Raw genomic sequence first — 21,125 nt, 5'->3', positions numbered from 1 at the left:
TCCAACAGTTCCATGTCCTTTTTCATGTTGAGGACATTTATTCATTTATTCAGGTACTACATAAAAAATACCTCCTCCTGATTGTTCTATACCCAGCACCCATTAACTTCACAGCTGCTTCACACTGCTCTTCAATGCGCATTTTTATAGAAGTTCTACCATCACAGAGAATCTTTGTCTGTTTAGTTCTTCCTAGTACAGAAACTTCCATATCCCTGATAATCTTTGCTGGCCTTCCCTATATCTCCTTGTTTGCTGGGATAAAGCTTGTAGCCCTAATTCCCCCGCTTCCATTTTGTAGCTGCATTCTCATCACCACCACCTGACCCTTATGAGGAGAAGTTTCAAGCAGGTACCACTAACAGCAGGAAGGATGTTAAGAATTTTTGTGCTTTCCTGGGTTTAGCAGAGCACAACTGCACCTAAAAATCTTTTTAGAACTTGTAATCTTAATAAATACGCTACTATTCACAGATATGATCATGAGCAGGAAAAATAATTCCAACAACCCAAATTTTCTCCCAAGGTAGGAGCAAAGTCTGTTCACTCCACTCTTTTCAAGGTCTCTTGAGAGACAGGAACTTTTTTCTTCTTAGTGAAAAATTCATTTTTTATTCCCTTACCAAACAGAAAACCTAATCCCTGGACAAAAGGATATTGCCTACAATGGTCTGCATATTAGTAAGCAGTAAACAGGATGTAGAGCAGAGGTAAACCCATTTTATTCATCTCTTCCAAACATGGAATGACCTTCAGGCACCATAGTACTATTCTTCACCAAACACTATCCATAGCATGAGTCTGCTGATTCAGATTTTCCACAATACTGTGTCTGGTATTTTGCTTCCCATATATATGATGCAGATTGCTTTTAGACAAAACCAGGTATTTTGTGTGCAGAACAACCCCCTTTGTTTTTCACACCGCTTGTGCATTCATTGTCTGCTGCAGTGAAAGAACGATTATAGCTGTCTTGTGTATTTTAGGAGGACATGTTTGTTAGGGTGAGGTTTTGTGGTTTGTGAGTTTTTTGTTAGGGATTTTTTTGAAGGTGGAGTGAGGGCGTTTTGTTTTAAAAATTAACCACTACACTGAAGGCATTACATAGTTGTACTCACCTTTAGGTGTATTCTCAGAGTGATCTCTCTCTGGCCCATCCAGGATGTTTAGCTGTGAGATTTCCTCTGCACTGAGTCTGAGCCAGGCTTGGTTGGAGGTTTCCTGATCTTCTGAGGTAAGGGAGTATTCCAGCTCACAAGGAGATTCAAAATTGCAGTCAAATACTGGAAAAAGAAAACCGACATAGAACATATCAAGTTAATCAAAACCAGCTTCCTCTGTGCTTGAAGATGTGTATACATACTCATTTTATACTTCAGCAAGTTTTTCTCCATAATGAGGTAGGAAGAAATGGAGGAAGCCCGTAAACAGACAGGCAATAGCATATCTGAAATGGACTGCAGAGAGAGGTTTGTTATGGAGGTAGCAGCAAATCAAGAGGAAGGCCCAAGAGGCAGCAGTTCCCCTTCAGGATAGATTAAAGGGGCAGTACAGGCTGAAGCGGGGAAAGGCATCATCTAGACTGAAAGGGAAATAGCTTTGTTGATAAAATGACACAGAAAGCCAATCTCCTTGGGGATGCTGGTTCAGATTCTACCAGAACCATTATAGTGCAAAGACTACTAACATGCTTCACAGCATGTTCCATCTGAGTGAGCACAGGACTCTGCAAAGCAAGTTATGAATCCTGGGCATATGGGACATGCTGGTAGCCATAGGGACTGGACCCTGTGAGGCAAGCTTCTGACCCCTGGGGTTTGAAATGCTTCACCAAGCCAGCAGAAGCAGCGGAAGCTTGATCTGCTGCTGCAAAGGTTCAGCCTCCAGAAGGCACAGGCAGCATCTGCCTCCAACACAGACCTTTCTTTTTGAGATGTTTCTCTTTCAGAAACCAATTACCCTGCTGGTGCTGCTATGATTCACTTCTCAGTGTCCAATTTACTATCGCACTGTAACTCAAGTCGCTTAACACAACATGCAGTGATAACCTGCACGGATTTTACTTGTAATTGGCAGGATTGCTAAATTTTCTGGAATGTCCAGTATACATTTGCTTTTGTCACCAAAGTCAGCACTCAACAACAATATTCAGTAACAGAAGGAAACTATTTCGGAACTATCTCAATGTTTATGAAAAGGCTATATCCATTTGAAAAAGCCCAGCAAAAAAATCCAGCTCTTCCTTGGGATTTTCTACTGTCCTGCCGTAGGCATCCAAGTGGAACAACTAATCTGAATTGACATTAGTGGAATTAACTGATCTTTTTTTTTAAACTTAAATTACATTCTCTATTAAGCATCCGATTTCTTCTTAGTGTGCACAGATTTATGTAGTTCAGCCTATTCTCCTGGTGAGATAACATTTGCTAATCTGAAGGTTAATACTGTTGCCCTCCCACTATAATTTTCCCAGCTAATTTGCCTTTCTAAAAGCAAGCTGGAAAGAGCAGAGTCTATTTTTCCAATTTATATTTGATTTTCTTAATCAGGTGCTTTATCATTCACTCAGCATTTTGAATGCTTCACAACACAATGGAAACAATGTACTGCAAGGAATCCATATACACCACAAGCACAAGCAGTAATAAGGATTCTACATATTTCCTTAAATTTGAAAATACCCTCTCCAGGCCTCTATGTTATCAATATAAATTTCACGATACATGAAGCACACTTTAATTTAGGCAGCAGGGAACAGTGAATATAGCCATTCTATACAGTTTTCTACTGCAGTATCATAAAAACCTTAGACCACTTATTTCTAGTCCCTCAGATAATCTTTAAAAAAAAAAAGATAAAGAAACCACACTTTTTTTTCTTTTTTTTTACCCTATAAAGTGTTAAGAGTCTCTTAAACTTTGTGTCAAAGCCTAAACGGACAAAAGAACAACCAAACTCTCAATTGCAGAAGATACAACATCATTACTGCATAGTTTAGTTATGGGGAACACCTTGAGTAGCATGTGCTTTAGGGCACTAACTAGATGATCTTAAGGTCCTTTCCAACCCTAACCATTCTATGATTCTGTGAAATACAGCTCACACAAGGACAACAGAAGGGAAGGCCCAGGCCAAGATCAACACGTGGCAAGAGCAGTCATTTCAAATCAACTACTTAATTCTTCATGGGCTTCTCTACCCATCAGCCTTGTATTTTCATGAGCTTTCCAGCATTTGCTGCTTGCTTCCACTCCTCTCCCATCCAGCTGCTGGGAACAGAAGCCTTTGTGTTCCCTTACCCTCTTGCCCCCAAGCAGGGGGATATCCACAAGGCACTCTCATTTTCCTCCTCCACCCTGACAGCCTGATTACAGTGCCTACAAGCATTCAATAGCCAGCTCAGCTCCCCCATTCAGTCTCACTTTCCAGAACCTCCTAGTCAAAAGAGAGCTATCAGTCGTGGAGCCCTTAACGCAGCAGGCCTTTGACCTACAACTGGGACAACTTAATTGGGATATGTGATTAAATAACAGCCGCCACATTTAGCATTATGACCCCTGCAGACAACTAAAGCCTCTGCCTGAAGGGGAGAAAGTAAAAGAAAAAGGCAAGTAGCAATACCATTTCCTTCCCTTGCAATGAATAGCCTACAGAGAAATGGACATGATCCAACATGCCTGTTGTGGTCAAGCTGAATGGCCTTTACAACAGGTTAATCCTTGCAAGAGGAGGAGACTGTGTAGCCCATACATCTGAAAGTGTCTGTGATTTAATGAAAACATACTTGCATCTTTAACAGAAGTTGATAGTGCCTCCACATCCATATCTGCACGTATCTTCATGAACTCTTATTTAAATTAGTCTCACATCAGGCTATTTCAATGCTATTATCCTATTCAGTACAAAGAAAGGATGACAAAGAAATGCTATCTGATGCAACCCATCAAAATCTCTGCAGCATCCAGTCTTCCAAGCCTAATGTTAACTTCCACCCTCAGGCTTTCCTTCTTTCACAATGTCCTTCCCTACTGACAATGTAACATACTTTATAAAAAAAAAAAATTATATGGAATACATACATTTTTTTCAGTGATAAGCTGCTCTTCGTGTGGCGGCTGCTACAAGACCATATAAACCAGACTTGCAAATTCAGAACCTATACAATATTAGAATTGCTGCCATAAAGCACCTGCCACTTTTTTATACCTTTGCATAAAAAAAAAAAAAAAAAAAAACACGAAAAAGGTCTTTTGCCTCCCTTTTTTACCTTCGTCTTAAATGTTTAAATGCAACACCCACTTTACTTTGTCCTTGCCCAGCTAAGCACATAAAGAGGCAGCCATGTGCCTTTGGAAGCTGAATAAAAGCCATTCTGCATTACTTGAAAAACAGCAAACACTGCAAGAAAGGTAATTACATCTAACAAAACTTTTCGTGATTGTTTTTTAAACCTACTACCAATATAAACTGACTAGATACAAAGCTTTAAGACTTCAATAGTGTGCCCCGTCAGTAAAAGGGAGGGGAAGGGAAGAAAGTTGTGATTTCTGGTGGGTTTCTTTAAAGAGCTGTCACAGAGATTTATATCCAGCATATGCATTTATGCCACAACTGTATTGACGTTATAGATCTGAAAGGCTTAATTCCTCTATGTAAGGAATTTAAGTGTCAGTATATTGCAAAGTCTGTTTTTAAATATATTGAAAAAAAAAACCCAACTCCTTGTCCAACAATCTTTAGCCCTTGCAACTACTGGACTCTAGAGAGACAGAACAGCTTATTTATTAGAAATCTATTTTTTCATCATCACACCTTTAAAGAGGAAACAAAAGTGATGCTTATAATCAAATTAATATAAACACCAGTTTAAGAAAGGCTGTAGAAATCAATCATTTCAGTTTCCAGTACATATGAAGATACAGGAAACCAAGCATAGACTGGAAATTTAATTAAGCTACTATCCGATCAAAAAGACAGTGGGATCTGTGCGTGTCTGATGACAGTTCAGTCTTGTGAGTGCTTCACTTTATTTCTTTTTAATCAACATGTCTAACAGCAATAATTTGTGCACAAACAACTGAAATATCTGGCAACTCCATCCGTTTCAATTAAACTGATTAGAGTTTCCTAATAAACAAATTGCTTAAAATAGTAGTATAAATAATACACCACAACACAGTAATCTGCTTTAACATTGCTGCAGGATCAGATTATGGATCATCCCCTCTTTGGATCCTCTCAGATCATTTGTGTAACCACACATCACAGAAAGATGCCTTATTCGAAACAAAAATAATCAAACTTAAAGAGAGCTATAAAAACCCTGTTCTTGTTAAGAAACTATTCTGATTATCCTTTCTTCAGCAGCCTGACAAAAAACTAGGTTTGTTTTAAACCACATCTCCTTTCAACCGCAAGAATCTCACCAGCAGGTAATTTACTCTTAGACCGATCCTTTCCAACTCTGTATGTGGCTGACTTAAAAGGGTCCTTTGCACTCCTCCTCTACCAACTTGTAGAAGTCACTCCTCCTCCATTACTCTCAGCTGGTCACCCTGGTGTGGTATCTTTCTTAACCTCACTGCAACAGACAAGAGAGCAAGTACAGGTTCTCTGTTCTCAGAACAACCATCTTAGAGACCTCCTAACTGGCAGCTCATCAGCTTAAACATGACTAATTTGTACAACGCCTGGAGACACAAATGCACAATATAGAGGTCACTTACACAAATCAGAACAGGACCACAACCTCCCTCAAGCACACACCTCCTCCAGTGGCAGCAATCGCAGCAGCAGCGTAAGATATTCTTGCACAGGATGCCCTTTTTTCATACAAATATTGACAGATATTCATTGTGGAGAAGACATAATTTAAATTGTACAGTAGAGATGTGCTCTGCTGAGTGAGCTTTGAGACCTCCATCAATACACACTAACCTCTATTATACTCATGTTATAAGGCCTATAAGCTTTTAATTTATGACAGGGAAATGACAAATTGATTTTCCAGTTATTAATCCTAGGGACAGAGCCAGTTTCTAAAGCCTTCCCCATTCTCTCTGGGCAGAGAAGGGCATAGCGCATTCAATCTAAGTGTTTCAATTGCCTCATCAGGCCCTTCTGAACTTCTGCCCACCAGTACAGGGGTACATGTGGGGTGACGATACATGGATACCTGCAGTGATAAGTATTTCTCTGTGACAATAGAGCATAAATAGGAAACTGTGCTCCCTGCCTGTCATTTTACCAGCCTGCTCAATACCCAGGAGGACACCAAATACAGGCCAGACCCTTGGAAGTGAGCCCTGCACCCACAAAGACAAGGTGAAACCCTCTGCAAATACATCCCTAGTGCCACCTTTCCTCCATGCAGCTCAACATGCAGCAGCAATTTAAAATGAGCAAATCCAGCACAGGATGAAAGGGCACCAAAAACGAACCCCACAGAAAAAAAAACCCACCAAAATCCCAAGGGGAACGGGCAAAGGTGTCAACGGTCATGAAAATCAAAAAGGAAAAACAACTGCAAGGTTTAACTGCCTTGTTCCTGCAGCAAAAGCAAGCCTGAAGAGACATTTCCATCTACTTTCTTCCACTATCCAGCACTAAGGGATAGTGTGACACACATATCCCTGCCAGGCACCCCAGGCCTTACTACCCCTAGCAAATACCTGCACAGACATAATAACTGCCTGGTGTTTGGGGTGCTGCTTTGGGAGGTGACAAACATGAGAGCAGCAGCATGGCATAACAGAGCAGGCAAAGAACTGGGGAGGCACTGAGGTGTCCCATGGCTTTGGGGTCCATCCTGCCTGATGCACCTCAGCCACCTGCAAGTGAGGCAGCGAGGAGAGCAGCCGGGCAGCACACAAACCCCTCTGGCTGCCTGGAAACACAGCCTGTGTCCACATTTTAATTTACAGCTACTGAGCACATGTTACCTTACTGCTCTGCACCCTTCCTCCTCACCAGCAGGCTCCGTGTACACTCACCCGGCCTCGAGTTACTTGACGGGAGCCGCCGTTCCCTCACGGCGCCATGAGCCTCTTCCCCTCCCGCCGCCTCAGCTACCACTTCGTGACCCTGCAGGGCAGGGGAGGCGAGGGGAAGCGCAGAGCCCCGGCCAAACCCCCCGAACGGGGTGAGGCAGCCAAGCCCTCCTCTGGGAGATGGGAACACACCCTTTCGGCCAGCCAGGCTATGGAGGTGTGCCGGCGGGGCTCACAGGTGAAGGCGGACCCCCGGAAGGCCCCGTTTGCCTAAAAGCCCCTTTCAAGGTAGCGCCCTGTCCTGTACCTGCTACCGCTGCCCAGAACCTCTTCCCTACTTCCTCGCTTCCTGGAACCCTTCAGCTCCAGCGGGACTGGGGTCACCCCCGGGCTGGGAAGCGCAGGGCGGCAAGAGGCGGGCCGGCCGCCCCCTCACAGGTGCGCGCCTCCAGAGCTCCTCCCTCAGAGCTCGCTGAGGGGTTTTAACGCGGCGGTCGGGAGGGCCGCAGGATGGCCGAGGCTGGAAGGGCCCGCTGGAATCATCTAGTGCAACCTCCCTGCTCAAACGGGATCGCTTAACACACAACACTCAGGATTGTGCCCGCGCTGCTCTTGAGGATCTCCGGGGAAGGAGACTCCAGAACCCCTTCCGATGCTCGGTCGCCCTCACGGTAAAGCAGTGCTTCCTCACGTTCCGGTGGAACTTCCTGTGTTCTAGGTTACACCCGTTACCTCTTATCCCATTGCCTGGCACCAGCGAGAGGAGTCTGGCCCCATCCTCAACACCCTCCCTTCAAATACTTACACATATGGATTAATTCCCCCCTGAGCCTTCTCTTCTCCAGGCTGAACAGGCCCAGCCTGGGTTTCCCTTGGAAGGGGCTGTTAGATTGCACTGGGAAATAAAAATAGTTTAGAGGAGCAGTACCCCAGAGGAGGCATCATTGCAGCAGGAATCACCCCAGGGAAGAGCGCTCAGGCCTCGATACTAAGCACAGGGCTGTCCCCGTGCCACAAGGGTTTAAATTAATCCTCCGGGGAGTGAGCCACAGCTGGATGTGCCACTTCGAGAGAACGACCATAATGCAACCATTCATTTATGTGTTAAGAGAATCTGTGAGGTGACAGCATATACTTTATATCTACCCAGCTCCTCAGTGTGCACCAGGGACTGAATCACCAAAATCTTTGACAGCTGCTTTGTTCAGTAGAAATCAAGCTACAAAGAAGATGGCCAGGACTCTTTTATCAATCAATTATAAGCACACTCTTTCAAGACAGCTACAAAGAGAGGTGTGAGGAGGGGGTGTTGGGAGAGCAACCAGCAATAACTCTCATCTTCATGCCTCCTGCTCTAAGAAGTGACAGGGCTCATCCTCCACACAAGAAATATTTGTCCACCAAGTCTCCCATGCATGCAGCAAAAACATAATGAAAGAGCATTCCTAATGCCAGTCCTGGCCAAAAGACTGAAGCATTGACTAACAGAGATTGTTAGAAAACATGCTCCAGTTGGCGCAAAACAGTGGTTGGATGAACTGTCATGTTTTGACAACTCATACAAGGGGCCTCTTGCATGAAGTCTGAGAGATCTCTAGAGAAAATGAATACTTGAGAGACAGGGAGAAAAGTAATTTGTTGTCTTACTGGATGTTATTTTATTATTGAAAAAACGTTCAGCTGTCATTGGCATATTATCTGTGGAAGAAAGTGGATATAAGGAAAAGAATAACTTGAAAGAAAGTAAAAATTTCTCCCTAATATGATTTTTACTTCTTTCTTGCTTAGTACAGCCTTCAGTTTAGCTAGGCAGATGCTGCTTTTCCTGTGATTTTTCCATCCCCTGGATTTCAGCACCATTGCACATGGCAAAAATACCATCTAACTGTTAAACAAGAATTCTTGCCTATGTATATTGTGTCACAGCATCTGCTATTTTATATGGAGCAATTCTGTTAATCTGGTGTGAATAACTGCTGTTAATTGAAGTCTTGCCCCATTATATTCATAATATTCTTTCCAAAACTATGTGAGAGTACTTCTAAGATTGCAGAAAGGATGGGTTTGAATTAAGGCAGTACATCATTTTTGCAACATCGTTACTAAGAAAGCACCGATTAATTTTTCCTCTGTGACATAGTGCTATTCTCCTCATTGCTCTCCTAACTTTATCTTATCTTCCAAACAGAAACTTGCTGTAACAATTATGCATCTCACTATTGCCATGCTGAACCAAGTATCGTGATAGCTTCATCATTCTGAAGATGTCAGTATTAGTATGATTTATTGTAGATTTATAAAACAAGTAGTCATGGGAACCTAACTGTAGTACAAATTCATCTGGCTGGTGCCCTCTTTCTTTTCCCTTTTGTTTGATGTTCAAACCCATTGAGTTTCATGTCAGCAGTGTCTATCTGGTATCCAACTTACATGAATGAAATGGTATTTTGAATGCATGCACACGAGTACTTGAATTCAGCAAGTTACACACAGCCTACCAGGGAAAAAACCTAATAATCTGACACCTCGCTGAGCAGCTGCCTTGCCAGTGAGCATCAAATATGCAGCAAGAATGAACCCAAATTATTCCACAGTAAAATTACTCCAACACGTTTTAATTATTATTTTTTAGCAAACCCAATTCAGGAAATCATGAACTCATCACAGATAACATTCTATTAGAAAGTGTAAAAAATATAATCAAACCCAACAGCCCTGTCAAACGAGTTTTCTGAAGACATAGAGCTGAGTAAAATTATTAATAAATTGTTAATAGAGGCCATACTTTGGATTATGCTTTTAGTACCTATTAAATCAAAACTGTGAATAATTATGCACTGTTAAAGGTATGTACTCCTTCTCTGCTGAGCTCACATTTTGTAGACATTTTTAACCACACCAGTCATTTCGTAGCCGTATCTGCAGTTTTCCCTGGAGTTTTATTCCCAGTTAACTCTGGTATCCAAAACACCACTATTTCCTAAACTTTCTAAACTTTCCTAAACAGCCTGAGAGAGGTACTTCTGTATTTTGCATAAAGCTAGTTCAGAATAGTGGCACAAGAACAGTTAAAAAGGAAAAGGCATCTCCTATTTCCCAAATGGCCCAATATGGCAAGCCTTATGCCTGTTGTTCTCATGAAACATGTTCTTTAAAAACAGAATTTAGATGGGCTGAATTGCATTTGGGTTTTTTTCCAACTGGTAGCACCTTCTGCAGTTGCTGCCATACCCTGCTGGGATCATGTTCCCGGTTCAGGGTTGTTGGTTGGCCTAGAGGAAAGTAGAGGATGGAACAGAGATGGGTACATTAACTGCATGAAAGCTTCCAGGCCTTAAGGGGCACCTGTGATCTGGAACCTCTGTTACAGAAGCTTAATGGATTTCATGCAGTGGACAATTGATTTCTTATACAATACCTATATAGAAGAGAAAATCAATATTCAATCAACCAGGACAAGAAATGAAATATGTGGCTGGGTGCGGTTAATCATGTAAGCCCCAGGACAGAGTTCCATCAGTGCTGCAAATGGGAGATTAATATGCTACTATAAGTCCACATATGCAGAGTGCATTAAAAGTTTGTTTCGAGACAGGTGTCCTGGGTTCAGCAGTAGCAGTCATTTTTCTCCTTGGTAGCTGGTGCAGTGCTGTGTTTTGACTTTCAGCTCGGGAACAGAGCTGATAACACTGATGTTTTGGTCTGGCCAAGGACTTTATGAGCCTCATGCTCTGCCAGGGAGGAGGGGAACCTGGGAGGAAGCAGACAAGACACCTGACCCAAGCTAGCCAAAGAGGTATTCCATACCACAGCACGTCACGCCCAGGATGTAACTGGGAGTTAGCCGGAAGGGCTGGGAGTCTGCAGGGTTGGAGGAGGTATCAGTTGGTGCTTGGTCGGGCTGGGGGGGGCAAGTTATCAGTTGGCTGGTGGTGAGATGATATATTCTCTTCCCTTGTTATTTCCTTTATCATTATTATTATTGGTGGTAGCAGTAGTGATTTGTGTTATACCTTAGTTACTAAACTGTTCTTATCTCAACCCGTGGGAGTTGCATTCTTTTTGATTCTCCTCTCCATCCCTCCAGGAGTAGGGGGAGGGAAAGAAGGGAGAGAGTGAGTGAACGAGCCCTCTGCCTGGTTTTAAACCACGACAACAGGAAATAGTCTGAGTGTACTTCAAAGAGAACAAAAGAAAACACAAAAATAGGGAGATGTAAAGACTCCTCCTGCCCTGCAGGCTAAATTCCCAAATAATTTTGACTTCATGTGGCTTTTTAAGACTTCTGTTTTCTGAAAGGCAGATGGATTTTGCATCTTTGAGATGGTAGATGATTAATCAATGCTTGGATAGAGACAGATCTAGAAACCTCTAGACAAAATAGAAGAAAAGTCTTATGAATGCATCACTCTCAAGTATCCTGTTGTGCCAGTGATTATCTTCTGGGATTGCTGCATACAGTTTCAAATGTCTGATGAAGCACTGTTTCTGCCAGAACTACTAAAGGCAGTCTGTCAGAACTTTTCATTCTGAGCGAAGGAGCAGAAAACTTAGTCTGGCAAAGGAAGAGGGACTCTCCACATCAATTTACTCAGCCTTTCAATCAAAGACATTTCTCCAACAGCAGAACATAGGGGAAAAGTAATTAAGACACCTAATATTGCCCCACTTCAGCAGTGTCAGCCAGTTAATGAGATGGGTCCCTTCAGATGATTAGGCAAACAGAGTTTTGACAGAAGTTTTATTGAGGGCTCTGCAATCACAGTCACACAGGGAGCAGTGAGGAAAACTTCTGGCAGAAGGGGAAAACATTTAGTAGTGTTTTCGTTCACACAGTAGTGAAGGACTGCTGGGTTTTATTTCTGCTAATGCTTTATTGTGTGATTTTGGATTAACCACTCAATCAGAAGGCAGGGGTAGTCCTGGGACAAGGTTACTCGCCTACAGCTTGCATGGTCTAACTTTGTCTTCTGCTTTGCTCTGCTGAGCCCCTGCATGACTTTCACAGGGCTGCTTAGGTCCAGAGCCAGTAATCAGCTGCTGAAAGGCACTGTCCATCCCTGTCGTGCTCATAGCAGTTCTGGACAGAAATCTAGATCCCTGGGAAGTTTACTAATAAGCATTCAGGTGGATATAAGCTGCAGGAATGCAGAGGAATAAAGAATAGGTGTTTTAAGACTTGTCCTCGTAGGCCACTGCTACCCCTTTAATTTGAAGGAAATTCTGCCAACTTTTGGAAATGTTAAAGTGCAAAGCTAGAAAAAACCTAAATTACTGCTGTCCCTCTTCAAGATTCTCCAGTAGTTTCAAGGCATCTGCCCTGAATTACACCTACTGAAGGATAAATCAGTTTAGACCTGTCCTGAGTGAAGATAGTATTTTGTGTAACACCTCATCAAAATCCTGCATTTCCTTGCAAAACAGATGGTTGGGATATGGTAGAATTTGGTCTTGTGCAACCAGCTAAAATCATAATAAATCATTTCTGCTTAGATGCAGTACATTTATCTCCATGTGATGCTGTCAGATGGAATCAATGCTTTTAGGTTTTAAGAACAAAGGCTTCCTTTAGTATAGTACTACTGAGAAACTGAAAGAGTTTAGGCTAAATTAAAAATGAGTCTTGCAACTTCTGAGGAAAAACAAGTGAGGAAAAAAGGATTGTACTACTGTCCCTTCCAAAATGAAACTGGTGTGTCCTCATCATTCAAGCAGATACAACAGCTAGAAGCAGATATTGTATGCCAATGGAAAGAATATATATTGCACACATAAAAGGCTGCAACATAAATTTGAAGAAATATGGGACTCCTTCATATAGGTAGGTCAAACTTTTCCCTCAAGCAGATAATTACAGGCTTGGGGTGAGTAAATCTTATTAGCCTCTCAGCACCTTATCTCCCCTCATAGAGACTGGTAGTAGATATATAGTAGATATATCCTACTTCAGCCACTTTCTGGATTGCATGATATTGCCTTATGCAGTCCAGTCCTAACTGCGACCATCGTATTTCACAGTGGAATGGCTATGGATAGTCAGTAAATAGGTCATACCAGAGAAGAGATGAAAACAGATTCCCGTATTTTGGAAGGGATAGGAGTTACAAAAGGAGATGGCAAGAAAAAGTCACTTTGGTACACATCTCTCTTTATAGTAACACTGGATTCCAACACACCCCTCAAATATTACAGTCTGGGCCCTTGTTTTTGAGGGAGCAGGGCAGGCTGGGGCAGCCCAGGCCATCAGGTACCTCTGTAGAGATAGTGATGGCCAAGGCCTTGTCGGGTTGTGCCGAAATGGGACTCCTGGGCCTGCGGGCAGAGTGGGGAAGACCCCAGTGACACCTGGTAAAGGGCAATAGGGCTTATTAGTACCCTCGGGGGCTGAGAGAACAGATATTTTATCATGCATCTTGTGACTGGTGTTGTTTTGCTCCAGTAGTATACCAATATCCACAGGCAGTTACAGCCTCTGGAGGTTAACATATAAATGCTACTCACTGTGTCGTCCTCTATGGGAGAAGAAAGGGGATGTATCTCTCATGACCCAGGTCAAGTTCCAAGCAGAGTAACCAGGAGGAAGAGGTGGGCTACTTGCTGGGAGATCCGAAGGGCTCAGACCTTTCATTAAAAAAAAACAAAACTAAAATCAAAACCAAACATTACGTATGACATAGCTGTTTATATGCTACACAGCAAGTGCAAAGATCTGAAACAGCTTTATAGACCATATGCAACATGCACCGATATAGAATCATAGAATCATAGAATAATTAGGGTTGGAAAGGACCTTAAGATCACCTAGTTCCAACCCCCTCTGCCGTGGACAGGGACACCTCACACTAAACCATGTCACCCAAGGTCTCGTCCAGCCTGGTCTTGAACACTGCCAGGGATGGAGCATTCACAACCTCCCTGGGCAACCTATTCCACCCTAACAGGAAAGAATTTCCTCCTTATATCCAATCTAAACTTCCCCTGTTTAAGGTTTAACCCGTTACCCCTTGTCCTATCACTACAGTCCCTAATGAAGAGTCCCTCCCCAGAATCCCTATAGGCCCCCTTCAGATACTGGAAGGCTGCTATGAGGTCTCCACGCAGCCTTCTCTTCTCCAGGCTGAACAGCCCCAACTTCCTCAACCTATCTTCATACGGGAGGTGCTCCAGTCCCCTGATCATCCTCGTGGCCCTTCTCTGGACTTGTTCCAACAGTTCCATGTCCTTTTTATGTTGAGGACACCAGAACTGCACACAATACTCTAATTGAGGTCTCACAAGAGCAGAGTAAAGGGGCAGGATCACCTCCTTCGACCTGCTGGTCATGCTCCTTTTGATGCAACCCAGGATACGGTTGGCTTTCTGGGCTGCGAGCGCACACTGCCTGCTCATGTTCATTTTCTCATCAACCAACACCCCCAAGTCTTTCTCCGCAGGGGTGCTCTGATATTCAAATACTTCTTGGTTGGTTCTTCCTTCCTAATACATGTGTGCTCAGGGAGACAGGAGATTAATTGCTTTACATCCCAAAATTATCATCACCTAGCAAAACTACCAAGTTTAATCTTACATTCAAGCTAAGTTCTCTTTGACCTCTCAGCCCCTCAATTTGTTTGGTTTTGGTTCTAAGTTTTGTTAACATAAGGAGATCCTGTACACAGGCAAACGTGCTCAGCTTCTACTCAACAACCCAATGCTTTTAGGGGTGAGAATATGACAGTGACTTAGAACAGTCAAAACAGTAGACCCAGAACAATACAGACCTGCACTAATTCTGCAATGCTACAATGATATTAGAGGTGCAAAGAGAAACACTATGTGAAACAACATGCAAGGTCAATGAGCAAAGCAGAATTCTGTAAGCTTTGAAAGACAGATTTTCCCTGTGAATGTTTAAGTTGGATTTTCTGAAGATAACTTGAAGGATCTTAAGTATTCTCATCTCATTTTTTGAGGTCCTGAAGGGAAAGGTAGGATTTAACTTTGTAGAAATACAGGCAGGCAAGACTTGTGTTTGGGAAGTTGGTTTGATGGAACAAAATAAACCTGTGGGTTGCTGATATGTTCTTAGAATTCTCACAGAAGATATAAAGAATTTGTTATTTAGAAAAAGAAATTAAAAGCACATTTTTGATCTATTAAATACTATTTCTCTCAAGTAAGAATACTAGAGTAGCTTGCTTGAATTCTTTTAGTTTAGGTGCAACACTAAGCTCTGCTGCAATAACAGCAAAACAAGTTGGTAATATCTCTCAATAAAGATGGGTAAAACTTCCTGTAACAATAGGAATTAACTAACTTAGGGTAATAATTAATTCAGAGTGCTGAGGAACTGTCCTCTTGGATGGATAAACAGTAAGGGATAATATAAGATACAGTTAAGAGGATAATAGTAAACAAGGTAAATGGCTGATGCCTGGGGAAAACACTGCTTTGATTGTGTTAAAGCTCTGCTTAGCCCTGCTGCTCACTTCCACTGAAGAAAAACTGGAAACTTTCAGAGGGACTTGTCAGGAGCTTAAATACCAAGTGTCAGCTGTGCCCTCTCTCATTCTCAGTGCAACCTTATCGTTAGCACACTCCTGTAACTGAGTAATGATAGGGAAACTAAGAGAAAAAGAACCATTCTTATTAAGAGATGTAATTCTTGCTCATTGCTTAGAGCAATAATCTTCAAGATAAGAATGGACTTCACGCTGTATTGCAAGCTATTCTTCAGTGGGAAAAATTTTATACCCCTAATGGCACAATTAAACCTGCTAAGTTATGGTCCAGTAACTAAATATCCCCTATTGTTGTCTGCAATGTAGCGACACAGAAGATCAGACCAGTGATTTATAAGGGTAGGTACCAAACCTAGTGTGCTGCCTTCAGCTGTGAATGATGAAATGATAGGTAACTATGGAATAATCTCTATATTGGCTTTTTCTCCCTAACACCAAGACATAGTTGACACATCTTTCACTCATAAGGCTGGTTGTGGCAAATAACATCAGGGTTCATTACAACAGTTACAACAGTTGCTAAAAGTGGATTATTTCCTACAAATGTGATTCACTTCAGTGCTAATATAAAAATTAAAAGAAGAATATTAAAAAAAACGAGCTCCTGAAATAAGCTGGTTTTAAAAGCAATGCATGATCTGCCTGATGCGAGATGTCTGACCAGTATCAATATCCCTGTTATAACATTTGCACCCAGTGACTCACCAAAACAGGAATGATTTAATATCCTAAACACAGACAATGGGTCTCCCACAGACAACAACTCTGCAGCCTCTTTACCCTGAACAGACCCAAATGAACGCAGACGTCGTGTTCAGTACTGATGAAGAGCCAAACCTTGGGGTCACAACCCCGAAAACCAGACCTGCACCCCATCCCTCCTCCCATGGCAAAATAATCTGGGAGAAAGCCACTGAGGTGCATCTTGAGTTCTGCAGGCACAGAACTCTGAATTAAATCCCTGCTGCTGGCCTGACCAGCCTTAACTGGGAACCAGAAACACAACCAAATTACCCCAAATTTCCTGGCACTCCTCACACTCAGAAGGATGCCTCTACACATTGCACTCATCAGAAATCATGCCTACCTTCAGCCTCAGCTAAGTGGAAATGTTCCCTCTGTCCCCAGTATATGCAGGAAATTGAGACACAAAATAAAGCTGAATGTCAGAGCAGATGATGGGGCAGCCCAGGCACCTGAACCCCTCCTCTACCAGCAAGAAGAGATACATAAGAGATTACATTAAGAAATTGAAAGTTCATCTCTATTTTTAAAGAATGGAATGATTCAGTTCAATTTATTTTAACCTAAGAACTCCTTTTGCTCATATTCTTTGGGATTAATTTTGGAACTTCATCTCAAATGATTTGTTTGGGCTACTGGTCTGAACTTGAAGACAAGAAGATTGTATCAGAAGTTATGAATCTTTCCCAATTAAGTTATCTTCAGAGAAAGATGCTGGGTAAAAGGTTTTTGTATAGCCAAGAGGCTACTCTTCACAGTGAGGAATGATTTGATTTCAGAGTGAGCTATAGGGTAGGAAAAGGAGAGACCTTTCCTCTTCCCCCTCCAGGGCATTATACATCCAGAGAGGTAATAACAGAAGACTGTATCAGCTAAATAAACACTTCTCGTGCAGCAAGGGTAATGCAAACGGAGACCACACTGTGGCCATTTGACAAAAGATATGGGTTTTAGCCCTCTCCAAACCAACTCATACTGAAGCCAAAAAGCACTAAGAAAGCTTTGTCTCCTTTTTAAATAGTCAACCCCCCATTCCAGTTGTTTGGACCAGGGTGCTCTGTCACTTGCCAACAGTAACCCTAACCTTTAACAGAAATTAATGGATTAGCAACTGGAAGCTGACAGCTCCATTTTTAGTAGCCAGAAGTATAGCAAGGTGCAACAGAGGTTTCTTTGATATTCCTGCCTAAAGGAATATCCAGGGCCAAATCCTGACCTAAGGTACTCCATCCCAGCTAGAAACATGCACCTGAAGAGAACATTTGACATTTCTGGTTTTAAACATGTACAAATGAATCTCCTTAGGGGATGTGAAGTTCGTTCAGCTCACCAAGAGTTTTGGTAATAAACCCGAAAATGGCTCATGTGTACTGAAGTCAAGCCTCAAGGCTACAAATTCATCACATCAAATATTTATGTATTATTTTAATGAAAAATGCCTCTTTACTAGAATAACCCGTGTTCACATAAAAATGGAACAACAAGAAAGGCTTTGACTTGGGTTAATTTTAAACAAACAGGGTTTCCTCCCTTTTTTTGCCCTTTTTGGAAGAAGGAAGAAATATCCCCAGCAATTTATGCAGGCACTTTTCTAAAGTCCTGTGCAGTGCAGAAATGTAATTGAATTTTTATCAAAACACCTATGCCTTTTTTAACCAAAAAGTGCACCTGCATGTAACTGAATATTGCTTATTACTGCCCTTGGATATTGCTTCATTACTCAGTAGATAAGCTTTCTCACTTTGCTGAGCTGCATTATTCCCAGCTTCTCAGTGGTAAATCTGAGGTGACAAATCTGCATGTGCCTGTCCTCTAGATTTCAGAGTTGCAGCAGATGTGTAATTAATAACCGGGATCACCATGTACTTTCAACTGCATCCACACCTGGGAAAAGATCTCAAAATCATTCATATTTGTTTGTGTGAATATCAGATATCAACATGAGAAGTATTTGTGATGCTGATTTGTAACAGCAATCAATGGAGTAGTTACTAGAAATATTACAATGATGTGGTTAGAAACAGCTCCCATGAGGATCTCCATTTTCCAGTCTCTGGGAAAGCCTGATATTTCAGAAGAAGTTATTCCAGTTCTAAGAAAAAGGGAGCAAATTTTCCACAGAAAAGATACTACACAGTTATCTTTTCCATTTGGGACCAATGGAACTTCATTTCATTAAAACAAACAGAAAACCTTACAGGCAGCTGAGAGACATGGAAACCTACGAACCAGAGGCAGGCCAAGGACATCCTGGTAAGAGGCAGATCCAACACTGCAGGGCCCTGAAGCCCAACATCTCCATCTTGCAAAAGAGTTCTCAGGACCTGAGCTGGCTATTATGAAGTCCTGGCTGGCTATGAGCAGCCAGATGTTCGGGCTTGCCTCTGTCTAGGTCAGAGGGTACACCCCAGAGGTCCTTGATAAAGGAATCCTGAGTTCCTGGCCCCACAGAAGTTCTTGGTTTCAGTTTTGGGGGGTAAAGGGATGCAACCAGAGGGAAAAAGATTGCCTAAGAACTCAGGGTGAGCTCTCAAGTTCATAACTGATCCTCATGATCACACTAATAGTAGTCACACAGCCTCTTAGAAACTTTAATTTTCCCTCTTCCCATCTACAATCATACCCAGTCATCCATGAAAGTGCAAGAACTACACTATATCAAGGTGACCCAGAAGCACCAATAGTAACAAACAGGCCAAGTAAAGGCTTTGTGAATAATCCATAGACTCAGCTGTGCTCATACAAATCACTGCCTAAATGACATTCAGAAGCCAAATTCACATTCTGTTTATAGTCAAGCTGGAGAACGAGGCAAAGGGCAAGCTCGTTCTATGCAGTTTCTTGCTCTGACTCGTTGGTGAGCTACACTAATGGGTGGATGTACTCCAGGGTTCCCTTTTACAAACCCTTTCAGCAGAACAAAAACGTTTGCTGACAGTCTGTCAAGTTTATCTTTTTAGCTGGGAAACATATTTAATAATGCATCATGTTACAATGATTTTATGTTATATTGAAAGCCTGATGAGTGCAAATAAAGGACAGTACGTGTGTCAGCGCCTGGGCTGGGTTGCTGCAGAGAAGAAATTAGCATTTAGTGGGCTGTAGCAGACGTGTGGATGGTGGGTTCAGTCAGAGGTACTGCATGAGGCATGGAAGTGATCAACAACCTGACTGGCAGATGCTTGATGTGTAAATTTGGGAATAGCATACACTTCCCGTACATGAAGCATGTGTCACTAATAAAACTGCATTTAACTCAACACCTGTGCTATCCTTCTGGCCGTGACGACTTTTCTCTTTGGTCTTTAAGGCTTATTTAAAATGTTCTTTTAGCCCCTTTATGTTTGCAATGTATCTTTTTTCCATCTCCTTTTCATATGGAGTATTAGCTTTTGATTGGAAAAAAACACTTGCCTCAAACCTGCCTCATTCAGTCAGCAAACAACTACTGCACAGCTCCATTCTTTTCTACCCACTAGGCAGTCCCTCTACCTACCACTGATGCAAGGAGAGGCTGTGTAAGCCTGGGAGATGTGGTCTCAGCAAAACCTGGCTTATGGAAGAAGAGGAGCACAAAACACCCAAATTACAATCCAACTAAGGCACTGAGACAGGGAAATATTGACACAGAATCACATGTTGATGATCATTACAGGGGAAAAAGGAATCCACACTTTCCTATTCAAAAAAAAAAAAAAACACAGGGGAAACCCATACTGTTTTCTTTGCTGCTTTCTGTGACTTCTTCTTAGTATTTGCATGTAAAATCTATATATAAATATATAAAATCTATATAAAATCTATGTATTGTAAAACCTAATGTATTTTTTGAATTTCTACTTTGAACGCAAGTGGCATGCAAAGAGCATTACAAAACCCCACTTCAAATGACCAAGCTTATCTTCCAGCCAGCTCAACTACTATAGTTTAAAAATACACTGCCATCTAGAGCATACTACTTACTGCATCTCGGATGCTCTGCAGGTGCTGAAGACCGGCTTAGTAAGACACCACAAAATGGCCATGACTTACTGATAAAGAGCTCTGGATCTCAATTACAGACCAGAGTAGGAATGGCTTAAAGTTGTTACTCATCTGTGTGTGTACATGGGACCTTTAAAAAAATCCAGCAGTAGACTGGTCTTTGCTGTTAACAATCTTTTACAGCACAATGAAGCATCTCTGTGGGCAACAGAGAGAAAACAAAGGACTGAGTGTTAGTAACTGAACTGCTCTCAGCTCCTACCGTGATTGCTATACCAGTATATATACTACATATATATACCCCATGCTATGCCAGCATATAAACTATACCAGTTTGCTTCTCATCTGTCATAAGTGGGTTCCAGTCTGAGTCTCACCTGTCCCAGCTGGTGTCTTCAGCCTATATATTCTCTATTTGCATGTGTCAGATTACTCTTCTACAGGTACTTTCCCTTAGTCTGTACTCAGTTAACATAACCTCTAGAAGCACAGCGGCCAGGCTTTCAAGTTAAAAAAGAATCGTTCTTTTAAGTGTTTTAATAATTCATTACACATACTGACTTCAAACCATACTTTACCTTGGATTTCTGCATAGTTACGTCTATATTTAACACGTACACCCATCTGGGAGTCCCTCTTCAGATTTGCACACTTCCTATATCATTTTAAGTAGTGGGATTAAGGAAAAAAGAAAGAAACCAACCCAGAAACAACCTCCTGCTCTTTATACATTTAAACCCCTCTTTTGTAGTACACTGACCATGTACTAAACCAGAATGCATATAACAAACACCAAAAAGCAGCCAGCACTAACATAGCTACAGATATTTAGATACTCAGTGGCCCAGTCCCTGCAAATTTTAATGCAAGCTCGTATTTTTCTCAACATCTCCTTTTGATCTGTCTC

The 21,125-nt window shown here is 42.0% G+C and overlaps 1 protein-coding gene across 1 annotated transcript in view; it reads right to left on the bottom strand.

The window, feature by feature from the left end:
- ALK (ALK receptor tyrosine kinase) overlaps positions 1 to 21,125 on the bottom strand; it is a 316,033-nt gene that overhangs the window by 219,662 nt on the left and 75,246 nt on the right. The window contains exons 2-3 of the mRNA XM_061475364.1: positions 13,491 to 13,610; positions 1,119 to 1,283 (exon numbers count right to left, since the gene is read on the bottom strand). Of these exons, the coding sequence (XP_061331348.1) occupies positions 1,119 to 1,283; positions 13,491 to 13,610 (285 nt within the window). The remainder of the gene's footprint in view (positions 1 to 1,118; positions 1,284 to 13,490; positions 13,611 to 21,125) is intronic.

Source organism: Pezoporus flaviventris, unplaced genomic scaffold (assembly GCF_033815535.1).
Source record: "Pezoporus flaviventris isolate CSIRO_AGI_PZ_B2104156 unplaced genomic scaffold, CSIRO_AGI_Pfla_v1 ptg000083l, whole genome shotgun sequence".
Lineage (NCBI taxonomy): Eukaryota > Metazoa > Chordata > Aves > Psittaciformes > Psittacidae > Pezoporus > Pezoporus flaviventris.
The sequence above is the reverse complement of the archived record's forward strand: the minus strand, read 5'-3'. Positions and strand labels throughout refer to the sequence as shown.